This window comes from Gobio gobio, assembly GCF_949357685.1.
Source record: "Gobio gobio genome assembly, chromosome: 2".
NCBI classification, from domain to species: domain Eukaryota; kingdom Metazoa; phylum Chordata; class Actinopteri; order Cypriniformes; family Gobionidae; genus Gobio; species Gobio gobio.
In genome coordinates this window covers 73955045-73970236 of record NC_137098.1, presented here as the reverse complement: position 1 = coordinate 73970236, position 15192 = coordinate 73955045, and the positions used below count along the sequence as shown (strand labels likewise).

General features: G+C 37.8%; 1 protein-coding gene across 1 annotated transcript; it reads right to left on the bottom strand.

Moving 5' to 3' along the window:
• Window positions 1–636: 636 nt before the first annotated feature.
• LOC307118739 (fucolectin-like) lies at window positions 637–10522 on the bottom strand (the record flags this gene model as incomplete). Its single annotated transcript, XM_079804483.1, has 6 exons — window positions 637–1392; window positions 3737–3837; window positions 4063–4145; window positions 7067–7209; window positions 7413–7692; window positions 10453–10522. The coding sequence occupies 6 exons, from the start codon at window positions 10520–10522 to the stop codon at window positions 1371–1373; spliced, it is 699 nt and encodes a 232-aa protein (XP_079660609.1). The 3' UTR covers window positions 637–1370.
• Between the last annotated feature and the right edge of the window lie 4670 nt (window positions 10523–15192).

Genomic DNA, 15192 nt, shown 5'->3' with positions numbered 1-15192 from the left:
GAGTCTTGAGTCAATCCAGGAGAAACACAATAAAATCCCTCCGTGATGATGATGATGTGGTTAATGATGAGGAAGACCTGAAGCTCTGTGCTTTTCATTTCTAGATTCCTGAAGCAGATCTCTGGTGCAACTGAGCTTCATTATGTTCATCATTCATGCATGGCAGTTATTTATACAGTCACTGCAAGATGCCGTGTTTATTAACCTAAGAAACACGAGTGATTACATCAGGAAAGAAAGATTTAATAATTCAATAAATATCAACATTAAACTTTTCTCTCAATAAAATTATGTATTTTGTATTGTCCTATATTTCCAAAAATATGATTATTTTAACAAATAATATGTCATATAAAATGACAAAAATGTATGTGTAATGTTAACATTGTTATTGTATTAGTGTATTATATAAATACACAGAATGTTTATGTAACGCATATTTTTTTAAATATAAAATTAAGCTATTTTGCTCCCATATTTACCCCAAAAAGTAAGGATTTTGATAGAGCAAGATAACAGAAAATATTATAAATATAATATTACATATTGCAAATACTTGATGAATCACCACTTTCATAAGATATTTTGATTTGATGTTGTCATAAATAAATAAATAAATAAATACTGAAACAAGAGAACAGTGATATATATATATTTGAGTAAGGATGTAACATCACAAACTGAAATGTTTAAAAAAGCTTTTAAAAACCTGTCAGTAGTAGACATCATGCATCAGAGGGTTAAATAGTGCTTAAACAAAATTATGTAACAATTTTATCTTATATAGAACTTCACTCGTTTTTGCTTAATATTTCACTTGGATCAGGCATTTGCCATTGTCTTCATAAATAGCTCATAACACAACTGTGTAATTCTCTGTTTTATGTATCAGAGTTTAGTGCTTATAGTTGCAGACAGAGAAAGAGAGTCCTTCAGTGAAGTCTTTACAGTAGTCAACACAGTAACATTCATATATTGGGTGTTCAGGGTTAATAAATGTAACAATCATGGTCATATTTCGGTTGAATGTACTGGATAAATATACAGTGTAGTAAAAAAGCTCTTGAACATCAAAACTGCATTAATGAACATTGTACTATAATAAGTTAATGACAGGATACACAATAAAAATATACTTCTATTGTCAGCAGTTATCATTGACTGAAAATCATTTGAATTATCCACTATGTTGATGACTATAATATCCATACTGTATGTACACTGATACATTTATCTAATTACTTATGAATATTTATATGGAATGATTCATCCACAGGATAATGAATATAAAATAGGAACAATTACATAAATCAATCAATTAAAAAAAATAAAGAAATATCTGCTTGGAAGATTCAGTCTGTGTATCCAGGTTATTTTTTATCAGCACAAAACCTGTAAATGAAACATAAATATAATGATTCAATCATAAAATTGTTTAGTGTTCAGATAATTTATTTTTCTCATTCAGGAGGTTTTTTTTAATAACATTACTGGTTATAATCATAAACATAAACTAAACCTGATGATATGTGTAAAAGACATTCAAAATATTATACACGGGTCATTCCTGATATTCAGTGCCTTTTGGCCTTCATGAAATGTAAAAACTGATAATAACAGGGTAGACAAACATAATAAAGGGTGGACAAACATAATAAATAGTGGACAAACTGATAATAACAGGGAAAGGAGACAGAGTTTTATATATATATATATATATATATATATATATATTTTAGTGGTGGGCCGTTATCGGCGTTAACGTGAGACTCTTATCGGGCGATAAAAAAAATATCGCTGTTAATCAATTCTCAAAGTTGGGTTGGGAGCTGGGTCTATACTACGCAAGTTAAGATGACTTTCACTTGATATTTTAGCGCGGATGTACACCTAGCCGAATTGCACTGTAGGGGGCAAGAGAACGAGTCTTCGAACCTGTGTGTATGCCTACTAGTGTTGTCAAAAATATCCATATTTCGCTGTGTATCGATACTGAAATATCTGAAACGATACAATACTCATTTTCTACAGTATGGATATCAGCTGCGCTCTCCTCTCCTCTCCAGCGAGTGACCCGCACCGCCTCCACTCATTCAGTCGGTTAATCCTCTGAACATTGCGAACGGGTGTTCTGCTGGACTTTTGTTAGTATTGGTGTGACCGGTCTGAATTTCGCGCGGGGTTGCTCATAACGTTAATTCTACTAATTCCCGCAGATTTCACACTCACATCTGAAGCGCGCACACACACATACCTTAATAAAGCCGCCTCTGACATACAAGTGCAAAAATGAGCTTCTTTTTCCAGCTTATTAATGGTCAAATACACTCAAAAATGTCTCAATGCCCATCTTGGTGAGTTTTAACGTAAACACAGTCGTAACCAGCTCACAGGAACAGTGTTTGGATATGCGTGCGTCAGGTCTTAAAGGGACAGAAGTTATTTATTATTCAAACTACAAAAAGACAAACAATCACTTACGAGCACACATGTTCTGAATGCCTTCGGCAGAATTCAAATGAGCAATTTTAATCTAAATTAATCTAGATTAAAAAAAAGAATCTATACCCATATATGTATGGGGATGATTAGGAGGCCATGATGGACAGAGGCCAATGGGCAAATTTAGCCAGGATGCCGGGGTTACACACCTACTCTTTATCAAAGGACATCCTGGGATTTTTAATGACCACAGAGAGTCAGGACCTCGGTTAAACATCTCATCCGAAGGACGGTGCTTGTTACAGTATAGTGTCCCCATTATTATACTGGGGCGTTAGGACCCACAAAGACCTCAGGGTGAGCGCCCCCTGCTGGCCTCACTAACACCTCTACCAGCAGCAACCTAGTTTTCCCAGTTGGTCTCCCATCCAGGTACTAACCAGGCTCAGCCTGGCTTAGCTTCAGTGGGAAACCAGTCTTGGGCTACAGGGTGATTTGGCTGCTGGCTGATGACTAAAGGGTGATTTGGCTGCTGGCTGATGACTAAAGGTCCTTTCACACTGGATGTGATTTTGACACGAGAATAATTCGCACAATGGTTTTATTTTTTGATCAGTTCTATTGTCTCTGGATAAACTCCTCAAATTGTCCCACGGACATTTGAAAGTAAGTGCGGAACCGGCCATGATAAAGTTTTAGCTCCTGTACAAGATTAGCATACTCCCCTTCAGACTCTCTGTTCTTCAAGACTGGGTGCACCCAATCCCTTCTTTTCGGTCTTTTAAATAAAATGAAAAGCTTGTCTTCACTGGAGGATGAAGTGTCTGTTTTCTCAGCTGTCACCGAGCTCTGAAACGTCACAGACGTCACAAACTTGCGTCGCGGCTGATGTGAATGGTTTTGACACGAACTATTCGCACACAAAATATTAGTTTTTCCGCTTCGCTTTTTTGTTACGCGTCCGGTGTGAAAGGGCCTTAAAACAGGTTCAAAATTAATGTTGTTCAACATTTTAAGGCAGTAAGATCATGATCTTTACTGGGAACACAAACGGCACCGAATCCCAGGAATGAGCCACAAAATACCTTATGCATTCACACAAAATGTATTTTCTTGCCCATCAAAGTACATACATGTTGCATTTAAATGCTTCAAAATATTTCACATGTGAAAATATATTTTCTTAAGCTTTGAATATGTTTAGCAAGTTTATAGTTTTTGTTGTAGTCTATATGTTGGACAATATGTTTACACATGCTTTCAGAAATAAACCTGCTCTGTACTAAAGGTTTACCTTGTTGCTTTTTTCGCCTTGTGCGTTACTTCCTGGTACGGGAGTCTCGTCCAGGACAGTTTAACATCAGAAACCAAACTCAACCCCAGAGCAGACTGAAGCTAAAACACACCAAAACCAGGTTGACATCAGATGGAGACCAAAAACAGCACCAGATGCAAAAAGTCCATCCGTATTGATAAAGACTGAATAGCAAAATTGATTTTTAGTTTTGTTCACTGTTGTTCATGTGGATTGGAATTCAACATCATCAACAGGAAGTGTCATCATATTATATTTGACTTTGTCCATTTCCCTCTAATTCTTTAATCTGCTCATTTTCTTACCTGATGCAGAAATGTGTTGTTCACTGCAGCTGGATCAACACTGGACGCTAATTGCATCCTCAGAAATATTTTTCTCCTATAAGCTGAAAAAACGCAAAACAACAAGCACATCAAAGACACAAATAAACACAATTGAGCAGATCCACATCTCTACAATATTTTGATTAAACCCTCATCCTGTCCTTAGGACTTATGTAGCACTTTAACTTGGAATACAGACACACACAAAATGGACTGGATAGGAATGAATGGAATGAGAGGTTGTTTTTTTTATTTCTCAAAATATATAAAAACCCGGCCACGTGATCTAAAAGAAAACGCGTTTCATCAGACCAGGCATCCTTCTTCCATTGCTCCGTGGTCCAGTTCTGATGCTCACGTGCCCCTGTTGGTGCTTTGGGCGGTGGACAGGGGTCAGCATGGGCACCCTGACTGGTCAGCGGCTGTGGCGCCCCATACACAACAAACTGAGATGCTCTGTGTATTCTGACACCTTTCTATCAGAACCAGCATCAACTTCTTGAGCAATTTGAGCTCCAGTAGCTCGTCTGTTTGATCGGACCACACGGGTAAGACTTCACTCCCCACGTGCATCAATGAGCCTCGGCCGCCCACTTTTGGGCTGTTTTACGTGTTACAAGTTTTTGCATGTATTGGAGTTACTTATGTTGAAAAAATGTGAAGAATGTACTTGAATTATATTATTAAATTAAATTATTGCTAAAATCTAGTTAAAAAAAAATAAAAAATGACACAACATAATTTTAGGGCTTCGGGTCATTTTGACCCATGAGGGAAGGATATGTTACAGGTATGAGAAGTGAGGATGTGGGTTTGATGATGCTTTTAGCTACTCTCAGCTCATGAGCGCTTAAAGCAGAACAAGGTAGGTTTTGCTCTCGGGGTCCCCCTACAGTTGGGAAAATATATTGTCCTCTACTACTGTCGTAAACTCTGTCATCCTACATCAGGGGATGCATCGCACGTGCATTTGTTGCCATGACAGCTATGATAGCCCTGAACACTGCAGGAGTTCACATGCAGGTGTTCTGCTTGCGTCGCGTGTGAAATGTCTTCATCCCAGGTACAGTGGCATATGTTTCAGCATGTCATTTGAATATAATTTCATGGGTTTTATTTTTATTTTTTTCAAACGCCAAATGATCACAATGCTCACGTTTACAAGCCAGCGTCATTATAGTAGCCTAGTCTATTGGTTTACCGTTTTACAGAATCTATATGATACTTCAATTCAATGTTTGAGTGGTAGGTAATAACCATGCATCGTCAATATAATATCAAGCTACCATAGATGAATCTTCCAATTTGAAAAATCGATTTGCATTGTAGCTTGAGGCAAGACAAATAAACAAATATCACAGACATGTTAGGTATCCTAAAATATGATTTTGTATGTCTTATGTATTTACTTGCAAGAATGTAGCCCCTACCAAACTTGTACACGCCGTTTAAACATAGGCTTACATAGGCTAACCCTAATAGTGATGTCCGGTTCGCGAACGAATCGTTCTTTTGAACCGGTTCTTTTTAGTGAACCGGTCGAACCAGTTCACCAAATCGGACTGAATCGTTCTAAACAGTTCGCATCTCTAGTAAGCACTAATCCACAAATTTATAAAGTTAATAACTTTTTGACGTGTCTGACTGTCCCTCCGACTCGAAATAAGAGTTATTCAGTTACTCCAACAGTACACTTAACCCTCAGAGCCCGACGGCATCGCCCACGACGTCACACGGCACCTCCGATAAATATCTATATTATTTCATGAAACTTTTATCGATTTTCTTACCGTTTTTTCCAGCAGAAAGCTAACGAGCTAGCCATCACGGGGGTGTCTTTGGTGTCTTTGTAGCCTTTACAGAAGGTTTTCTATCCAGCCTGGAACATGTGCATCTTTTTGGAGTTGTTCAGCAATAAATCAAAACGCTTACATCCAAGATATATCCACTTGATGTCCATAATTTATAAATTTTCCGTAATTTTTGCCGCTAGCGCGATGCTAGCTGCCATTTTGACCAATGACAGGCTGATCCGTCATCCACGTTGGTGTGCGTCATTACGCATGAACCACAGCTCTTTTATTGTGAAGAGAGAGAGACGCACGGCTAGTGTTGAGGAGAGAGAGAGAGAGACGCGCTGCAGTTTTTAGTAGTTTTGTGGAGAAAGTTTGAGGAGAAGTTCCTGATAGGAACTGTTTTGAGGCTTGGCACCAGTAAATATCCAAAATCCAAAGAGGCCAAAAGCGCCTGGATTTTTTTGGAAAAATGTAAATAGTTTTGGTTCTGTATAAGTTATCATGTTTATTCCTGAGTTCCAGGACTCTAAAGACTTGAACAAACTGTTTTCCAGAGGAAATATGCTTAGCTTTTATTTATTTATGTGTGTTTTCAATAAATATTTGAGTGATTCAATTTCCGTTTTATGTTTTCATTTGTCTTTATGGTCCCATAACTTATTTTACATTCAGGTGACATCAATGCAACACAAATATACTGACAGAGCAACTTGTCAGGCAACAGACCCCGTCAGGCAATGGCAGACGTGTCATTCAACCTATTGTAAGTCGATGTATCATCACAAGAGTCTTGAAAATATATTATGAAGTTTGAAAAGTTACCTAGTGCTGCTTTAAATGTCATGTTTAAATGAACACTTAAAAAATCAGGTCACATTCTATCTGGGCAACTTGTGTCTGATAAATCGTCCTAGTGGAACAGTGGTCACAATCGCAAAATTTTTTGCAGGTAAAAAATGATTAATTCATTTCCAATAAGTGTAGCGATATACAGTATATGAAGCACAACAGCTTACACAGTCACTTTCAAACCAAGCAAACTTTAACCGGTTGTGAAATAAGCGAGAAATTATTTTCCCAATCGCACTGATTCCTATTTACATGCCTGGATTTTGCCTGTGAAATCTTGGTGAACAACATTAAATGAGACCGCATCTTAATGTAGAATTATGTCAGAAATAATTGACCTGTTCCGTAAACCTCCACCTCACACAACGTAAGATGAGTCTGGATTTTAGGAAGGAACATGTTGACGTAACGACCGCCCATTCCATCGCACAAGAAACTGACAGTACCACCTGCTGGAACAGGCGAAGAAACGACAGCACACCTGGAGAGAGAGAGAGAGAGAGAGAGAGAGAGAGAGAGAGAGAGAGAGAGAGAGAGAGAGAGAGAGAGAGAGAGAGAGAGAGAGAGAGAGAGAGAGAGAGAGAGAGAGAGAGAGAGAGAGAGAGAGAGAGAGAGAGAAAACACAAGACATCAGATGACCTGCTCAAATCCTCATCTGAGGACGCGCTCAGCGACCCATGTCACCTGGGATTGTTGTTGCCGTTATTTTCAAGGGAGTTTCCGATGCGGATCTCTACTCCAGTCATGCGCTCAGAAAAGCCGTCTGCTCTGTTGGTGATGGTCACTTTGTTGATGTAGTAATAATCCTGCAGGTCCAGCCTCCACCACGCGTTGAGCTCGTTTAATGTGATGGAGCAGGACGAGGCTGGACCTGGAGCGTATCTGATCCCGTCGATGGCAGATGCGGCTCCCCAGGTGTAAAATGTGCTCGACTGGACAGCGTTTCCTCTCAATGCCAAATTCTCTAAAAACATTTATTCAAAAAGAGACAGGGGGGCCAATAAAAAATAAGACTTAAATGTGTGAAGTTTCAATAGAACTTTGGAAACACTTTAAAATAAGGTGCCATTTGCTAGAGGGATTCTTTTACCCATTTTTTTTTTTTACTCACCCTCAAGTTGTTCCAAACCTGTAAGATATTTTGAAGAATGTCGGTAACCAGTTGACGGTGGCCAAATATCTTCTTTTTGTGCTCAACAGAAGAAATAAACTCATACAGGTTTGGAACAAGTTGAGGGTGAGTAAATGATGACAATAAGCAGTGATTAGGAGTTTATTGAGGCAAACATCGTAGTAAACAGTTAGTTAATAGTGAGAATTGGACCCTAAACTAAAGTGTGACCGAATTTTAATTTCTGGTGAATTATCCCTTTAACATGAGTTAACAATGACAACTACTTATAAAGCATTTATTAATCTACACCAGGGGTCTCAAACTTGCGGGCCACTTGCAGGGTGATATTTTGTGGCCCCCTTCATGACATCAAAGTTTAGTGTTAGTGCGGCCCGCGCATTGCTCTGAAAAGCACCTTTTTGCTGAGTCATTGCGTGTACAGCGCTTGCCACCTCCTTTGTGTGTGTGTGTGTGTGAGAGAGAGAGTGAGTGAGTTGGCTCGCCCTTCCCTCATGCAGTATAATTGGTTGACACCGCGTGATTGACAGGAACCGACGAATGAAGCTGATCAGACAGTTGAAACGAATGTGTTCTAACAGCGCTCGTCAATGTCAAAATGATTGAAATGGCCAATCAAATCAAAGTAGGCGGGGTTTACGTTCTCTTTTGGCTCGTGCACAGTCTTCACACACAGACGAGCACGTCAATCTATCGCTTAATGCCTTTGCTGAGAGAGACTTCTTTCTGGTGAAGTCACCAAACAAAATGCAAACGTGTCCATGGTCTTATTATACAATCATTGATGAACATCTTTGATTTTAATGAAGAAAAACTACATGAGGGCGGATTAGAACCTGCAACCTTTGACATGGTTGACAAAAATTCTACCACCAGACCACTAGAGAATTCAAATGTCTTTTGCGGATCTATGTATTTATTCACTCACTCATGCGAAGAATATCGGGACTAATTATATATTTGATGCAAATATTGTTTACAAATAGTCCCAAAAAGATTATTTCCCAACTAGAATTAGATCTAGAATTTCGCTCACTGTTCTGTTTGACCTGGTTAAGGCCTTGCTGTGAATTAGTCTATTATTTAAAATAAAATTAAAACCATTCATAATTTCTATAGGCTATATTTAGTTCATGTTCAGAGGAACAGTTCATGTTCAGAAGAAACATTCATGTTGAAGAACTGTTAATAATAAAGATTATTGAGAAGATTGAATCAGTTGTGCTACTTTTTTTTGAATACTTGAAACACTTTTTATGTGGAATACTTGATGCGGCCCAGCCTGACCCAAAGTCTACCTCCAGCGGCCCCCAGGTAAAATGAGTTTGAGACCCCTGATCTACACTGTGTAGATTCTACACTATCTAGTTACTAAAAAAATCATGCAAAATGAAAAATACAAATAAAGTGAAATAGGAATAGTATGTTGTACTGACAAAGGCTTAGTTAGTATAGTTCACTCACACAAGTGCTCTAGTGACTAAACAAGAACTGTAGAGAGTATTTGATCATTTACTTAAGATTTACTCTTGACTTAGTATAGCTATGATTGTTGTTACCATTGTTGTGTTTCGATGCTGAAAGTATGTGTGTGATTCAAGCATGATCAGGATATTGTCACAAATATAGAGATTATATCAACCCAGTTAAAAGTTTCACAAGGTGTTTATGATGCAAGTATTAGCTACAAAATTGTAAACGATCATTATACGACATGAAAAGAAGTGTTACATAGGTTGCTTTTAAAAGGTGTTAACTATATTAATTATTCTGTCAGAAGCTAGATCAATTTTTAAAAGCAACCAAATTATTACTTATCTTCCTTTCAAACCAAATAACTGATGTATAGCTGCATCAATTATAGCTGGAAGACAATTACAATAATATAAATGTTCCAAGTGCGCAACCAAATTGAAAACTGAATACCATAATGGTGACATTTTTTGTGGACAAAATGGCACTCAAACCAATCAATTATTCTTAACTTGGGTTTTCTGAGTAAACAATGCATAGTATGTTAATAGTACATATTACTTGATTTGTTCAATTAAGTTAAGCCATTAAGTAAAGTTAACTAAAAAGTGTTAGATAGAATCACTGTTGGATTTTACAGTGTATTATTTAATGCATCTGAGCTGACATGAATGAACTGTTGTATTTTACTAACTAATATTAACAAATATTAATAAATACTGTAACAAACATACTGTATTGCTTAGTTAATGCATGTCAACTAAAGTGTTCCCAAAAGTTTTTACCTTCTGATTTGCCCTGATTAGATAAGACACCTGTTGCAAAAAAACAAAAATGTCCATTGATTTCTAAGAAGCTGATTAATGTTGCATTTTATTCTTTGAATATTTGCATGGAGAATTGATAAACAGCATTTACAATTTTATATCATCAGACTGATGCATGTCATTAATACTCACCAAAAAGTAAAAACAGGTAACCGAGTCCCTCCATCTTGTCTTTAAAGGCCATTAACCAGATACAGGTCACTGGAATAAAGGACTTCTCCAGTGCACAATGTAATTGAGGTTAGGCGAGATTCTGCATGTGAGAATGACTGCACCTGTGATGGTCAGATACCAAGAGTTTCTCCGTCTTCATCCCTCTTTTTATTTGTCTTCCTCTTTGCAGCTTCAGTCTCCACCCTCATGAGATCCTCTCTGGCCGTTTGCTGAATATATTTCACACGTCATTGGACCTCATTTTCTTTGTAGACCTTCTCAGGTCAAGACTGATTTACAAAGCAAATCTGCCAAAATGCAAATGAAAGTGAGAATCTTTAAGAACCTCAGGCATCAGAAGAGAATAAAACAAACGACCGGTATACTTTGGATTCATTTTCATACAGTTTTTCTTTCCGGGCTTGTCTACATCCATCTAAATGACTGATATAGATATAGAGATATAGATATATATATATATATATATATATATATATATATATATATATATATATATATATATATATATATATATATATATATATATATATATATATATATATACATATATACAGGTCCTTCTCAAAAAAATATCATATTGTGATAAAGTTCATTACTTTCCATAATGTAATGATAAAAATTAAACTTTCATATATTTTAGATTCATTGCACACCAACTGAAATATGTCAGGTCTTTTATTGTTTTAATACTGATGATTTTGGCATACAGCTCATGAAAACCCCAAATTCATATCTCAAAAAATTAGCATATTTCATCCGACCAATAAAAGAAAAGTGTTTTTAATACAAAAAAAGTCAACCTTCAAATAATTATGTTCAGTTATGCACTCAATACTTGGTCAGGAATCCTTTTGCAGAAATGACTGCTTCAATGCGGCGTGGCATGGAGGCAATCAGCCTGTGGCACTGCTGAGGTGTTATGGAGGCCCGGGATGCTTCGATAGCGGCCTTAAGCTCATCCAGAGTGTTGGGTCTTGCGTCTCTCAACTTTCTCTTCACAATATCCCACAGATTCTCTATGGGGTTCAGGTCAGGAGAGTTGGCAGGCCAATTGAGCACAGCAATACCATGGTCAGTAAACCATTTACCAGTGGTTTTGGCACTGTGAGCAGGTGCCAGTTCGTGCTGAAAAATGAAATCATCTCCAAAAAAGCTTTTCAGCAGATGGAAGCATGAAGTGCTCCAAAATCTCCTGACAGCTAGCTGCATTGACCCTGCCCTTGATAAAACACAGTGGACCAACACCAGCAGCTGACATGGCACCCCAGACCATCACTGACTGTGGGTACTTGACACTGGACTTCAGGCATTTTGGCATTTCCTTCTCCCCAGTCTTCCTCCAGATTCTGACACCTTGATTTACGAATGACATGCAAAATGTTCTTTCATCCGAAAGAAGTACTTTGGACCACTGAGCAACAGTCCACTGCTGCTTCTCTGTAGCCCAGGTCAGGCGCTTCTGCCGCTGTTTCTGGGTCAAGAGTGGCTTGACCTGGGGAATGCGTCACCTGTAGCCCATTTCCTTCACACGCCTGTGCACGGTGGCTCTGGATGTTTCTACTCCAGACTCAGTCCACTGCTTCCGCAGGTCCCCCAAGGTCTGGAATCGGTCCTTCTCCACAATCTTCCTCAGGGTCCGGTCACCTCTTCTCGTTGTGCAGCGTTTTTTGCCACACTTTTTCCTTCCCACAGACTTCCCACTGAGGTGCCTTGATACAGCACTCTGGGAACAGCCTATTCGTTCAGAAATTTCTTTCTGTGTCTTACCCTCTTGCTTGAGTGTGTCAATGATGGCCTTCTGGACAGCAGTCAGGTCGGCAGTCTTACCCATGATAGCGGTTTTGAGAAATGAACCAGGCTGGGAGTTTTTAAAAGCCTCAGGAATCTTTTGCAGGTGTTAGTTGATTCAGATGATTTGGTTAATAGCTTGTTTAGAGAACCTTTTCATGATATGCTAATTTTTTGAGATAGGAATTTGGGGTTTTCATGAGCTGTATGCCAAAATCATCAGTATTAAAACAATAAAAGACCTGAAATATTTCAGTTGGTGTGCAATGAATCTAAAATATATGAAAGTTTAATTTTTATCATTACATTATGGAAAATAATGAACTTTATCACAATATGCAAATTTTTTGAGAAGGACCTGTATATAGAGAACATTTACATTTTCTGATCATGTTTCACAAACTCAGCAGATTTCTTCCCTCCATGAGTTTCATTAGTATTTGTTCAGAATAAGATCAATTACTATAAGGAATCATCTTGGAACTGCTCCGAGAGACAAAGGTTGAGGATCCAAACGCAGTATTTATTGGGGTAATCCACAATGGTAGTCAGCAGTACAGGCAAGGTCAAAACACAGGCAGGCAGGCAGGCAGTCCGAACAAACAAACAAAGCAGGAGACAGGGGTAAAAGGGTAATCCTGGAAACAGGCAAGAAATCCAAAGACCGACGAGACATGAAACCAGAGAGAATGCTCAGAAATGCAGTGTAACAACATACAAGACTTTGCAATGATTGACAGAATGAACAGGCTTATATAGGGTGAGCTAACAAGGTAAATGAGGCACAGGTGGATGTAATCAGGAATGATGTGTCCGGGCAGTGAGTATTGTGGGTAATGTAGTCTGTGGTGATATGGCAATAGTCTGAGGTGGAGTGCCCTCTCGTGGACTACACAGGCACTCTCACTGGTGATCGTGACAAATCTGAAATAAATTCACTGTAAGAAAAAAAAACTGTTGTTTAAGTCATTACAACTTAAATAACACTAAACTGACTTGAATTAAATGTTGTATAACTTGAAAGGTTGAAAATTGCTTAACTTATTTTGATGAGATAAAGCGATGTAAAAATATGAGATGGTGTGAGATGGTGGTCCAGTGGGTTAAACCATGGAACTGATATGCAGAAGGTTGCTGGTTCGATCCCAGCGGTCACCACCAGTGTGTCCTTGAGCAAGGCACTTTTCTCCATGTTGCTCCTGGGGGATTGTCCCTGTAATAAGGGCACTGTAAGTCGCTTTGGATAAAAGGATCTGCCAAGTGCATAAATATAAAATATGAGGTTGAATGTAAAGGGCACATCAATGTTTTTAGATTTCTGAAGTAAAAGTATAGTTTTTAATTTAAAATAAAAAGATAAAATTAGACGGTTGGGGTATAAGATGAGCCACCCAGATTTGGAACAGAAGGCCCCAAGTGACATGTTGTTACTTGAGTTATTATTTTTAAATGTAATACTTTTTGTAATTAATGGGGTTATTATTTAACTCTTAAATGCATGAATGTTTTGCCAATCATTACCCCAGTAGAAATCACCTATACGTTCCAATAACGTCCTGAGACGGTCACAGTGTGGAGTTCTGTATTATAGGTGAAAGAGTCTCTATCCCACATAGCAAAAGTCTGGACCGAGTCTGGCTTACATTAGGCACTTCTGGCTTTATTCTGGCACTGTTTTTTTTGCACTCTTGTGTCAAACAACATTAGACTGAGCTATGGGTGGAGTCTGGCTAACCAAAAAAAAAAAAAAGCAATTTGTATCTGTTTGAATGAGCCCTGGCTTGAGTTCGGTCCGCCAGAATAAGAAAATATTTGGCTGAGATCTGGGGCCTGTACCATGATGGTAGTTTAACAAACTCAGGGTTACAGGATTAGTTTAGAGTTGACAAAACCAAATCAATCTATTCAGGCTTTGTCGGTCCCATCATGCTGTTCATAAGCTTTCTCTGTCAACTTAGACTTTGGTCCTGAGTTTAGGAGTTTAGCTGTGACATCAGTAGTGAACCGCCAATCACACGCTGTGATCAGTGAAACTGAGATTCACTTCTCGCGAGAGAAGCAGCGAAACTGATTTCTCTCTTCTGAGGAATATTACATGATGGAAAATATTAAGAATTTAAACTAATTTACACAGGAAGAAGAAATGAGCTGTCTATGAAAGTGGACAACTTTAAGAAAAATCTTACTTAGTCAGTGCAAGTAAAAGTTATGACGTTAGTTTAGTTGATATATAGAGAGAATTGAACATTTAAACTCACATGTAGTCATTTTTATAGCTTTATTGATTGATTTTAAAGCTTATTTGTTTGACCTTTATATAGGCTACTTATATTAATTTTAACAATGTGCCTATTAATGATTGATAAACTAAAATGATACATGTGTAATTGATTAAGGGTATAATAATTACTTAAATGATATCTAAGTCATTCAAAATTATTATTATAATAAATAAGCATTGTTAAAAGCCAGACACTTTAGTCTTTAAAAGCCATTTGCTCTGTCCGGACCTTTAATTTGGAGTAGAAACAGGGGGAGTGGCTTCATTGCATCAGAGGTGTGTCACTTTGCTCACAGCTGATTGGTCCAATTTCAGTTTGAGATCTCTTATCCAGAACATAACCTGCCCTGGAGCAGATTAGCCGTGGAGCACAAGTTACTATGGGATGAACACTGCTAAAAGCCAAACCACTTTAATGGTGCCTAAAACCCAGGATTTTGGTTAGCCGAAGGGTAAATAAAAGATCTTTGTACTCTAAAACAGCCGTGAAGATGTGGTGCTAATTGGTTCATATTTTATACATCATTAGAAGGTTAATTTTGTCAAAAAGATTACAATGAAATATGTTTGTTACAGGCCTAGTTAAAAATACTATTAATTCAGTGCTGAATGTGTATTATCACATATGAACAGATGATATTGTATAAAGCATTTCCAGATGATCAACATTTGTTTACACTGACCATTCATATCTTGTAAATTATGTCATTTTTAAAAGCCTTTTTATTGCTTTGTCGCAAAATGTGTCTTGGCCACTGGTGGAAAATTGATTAATCAAAGAAGAATAAA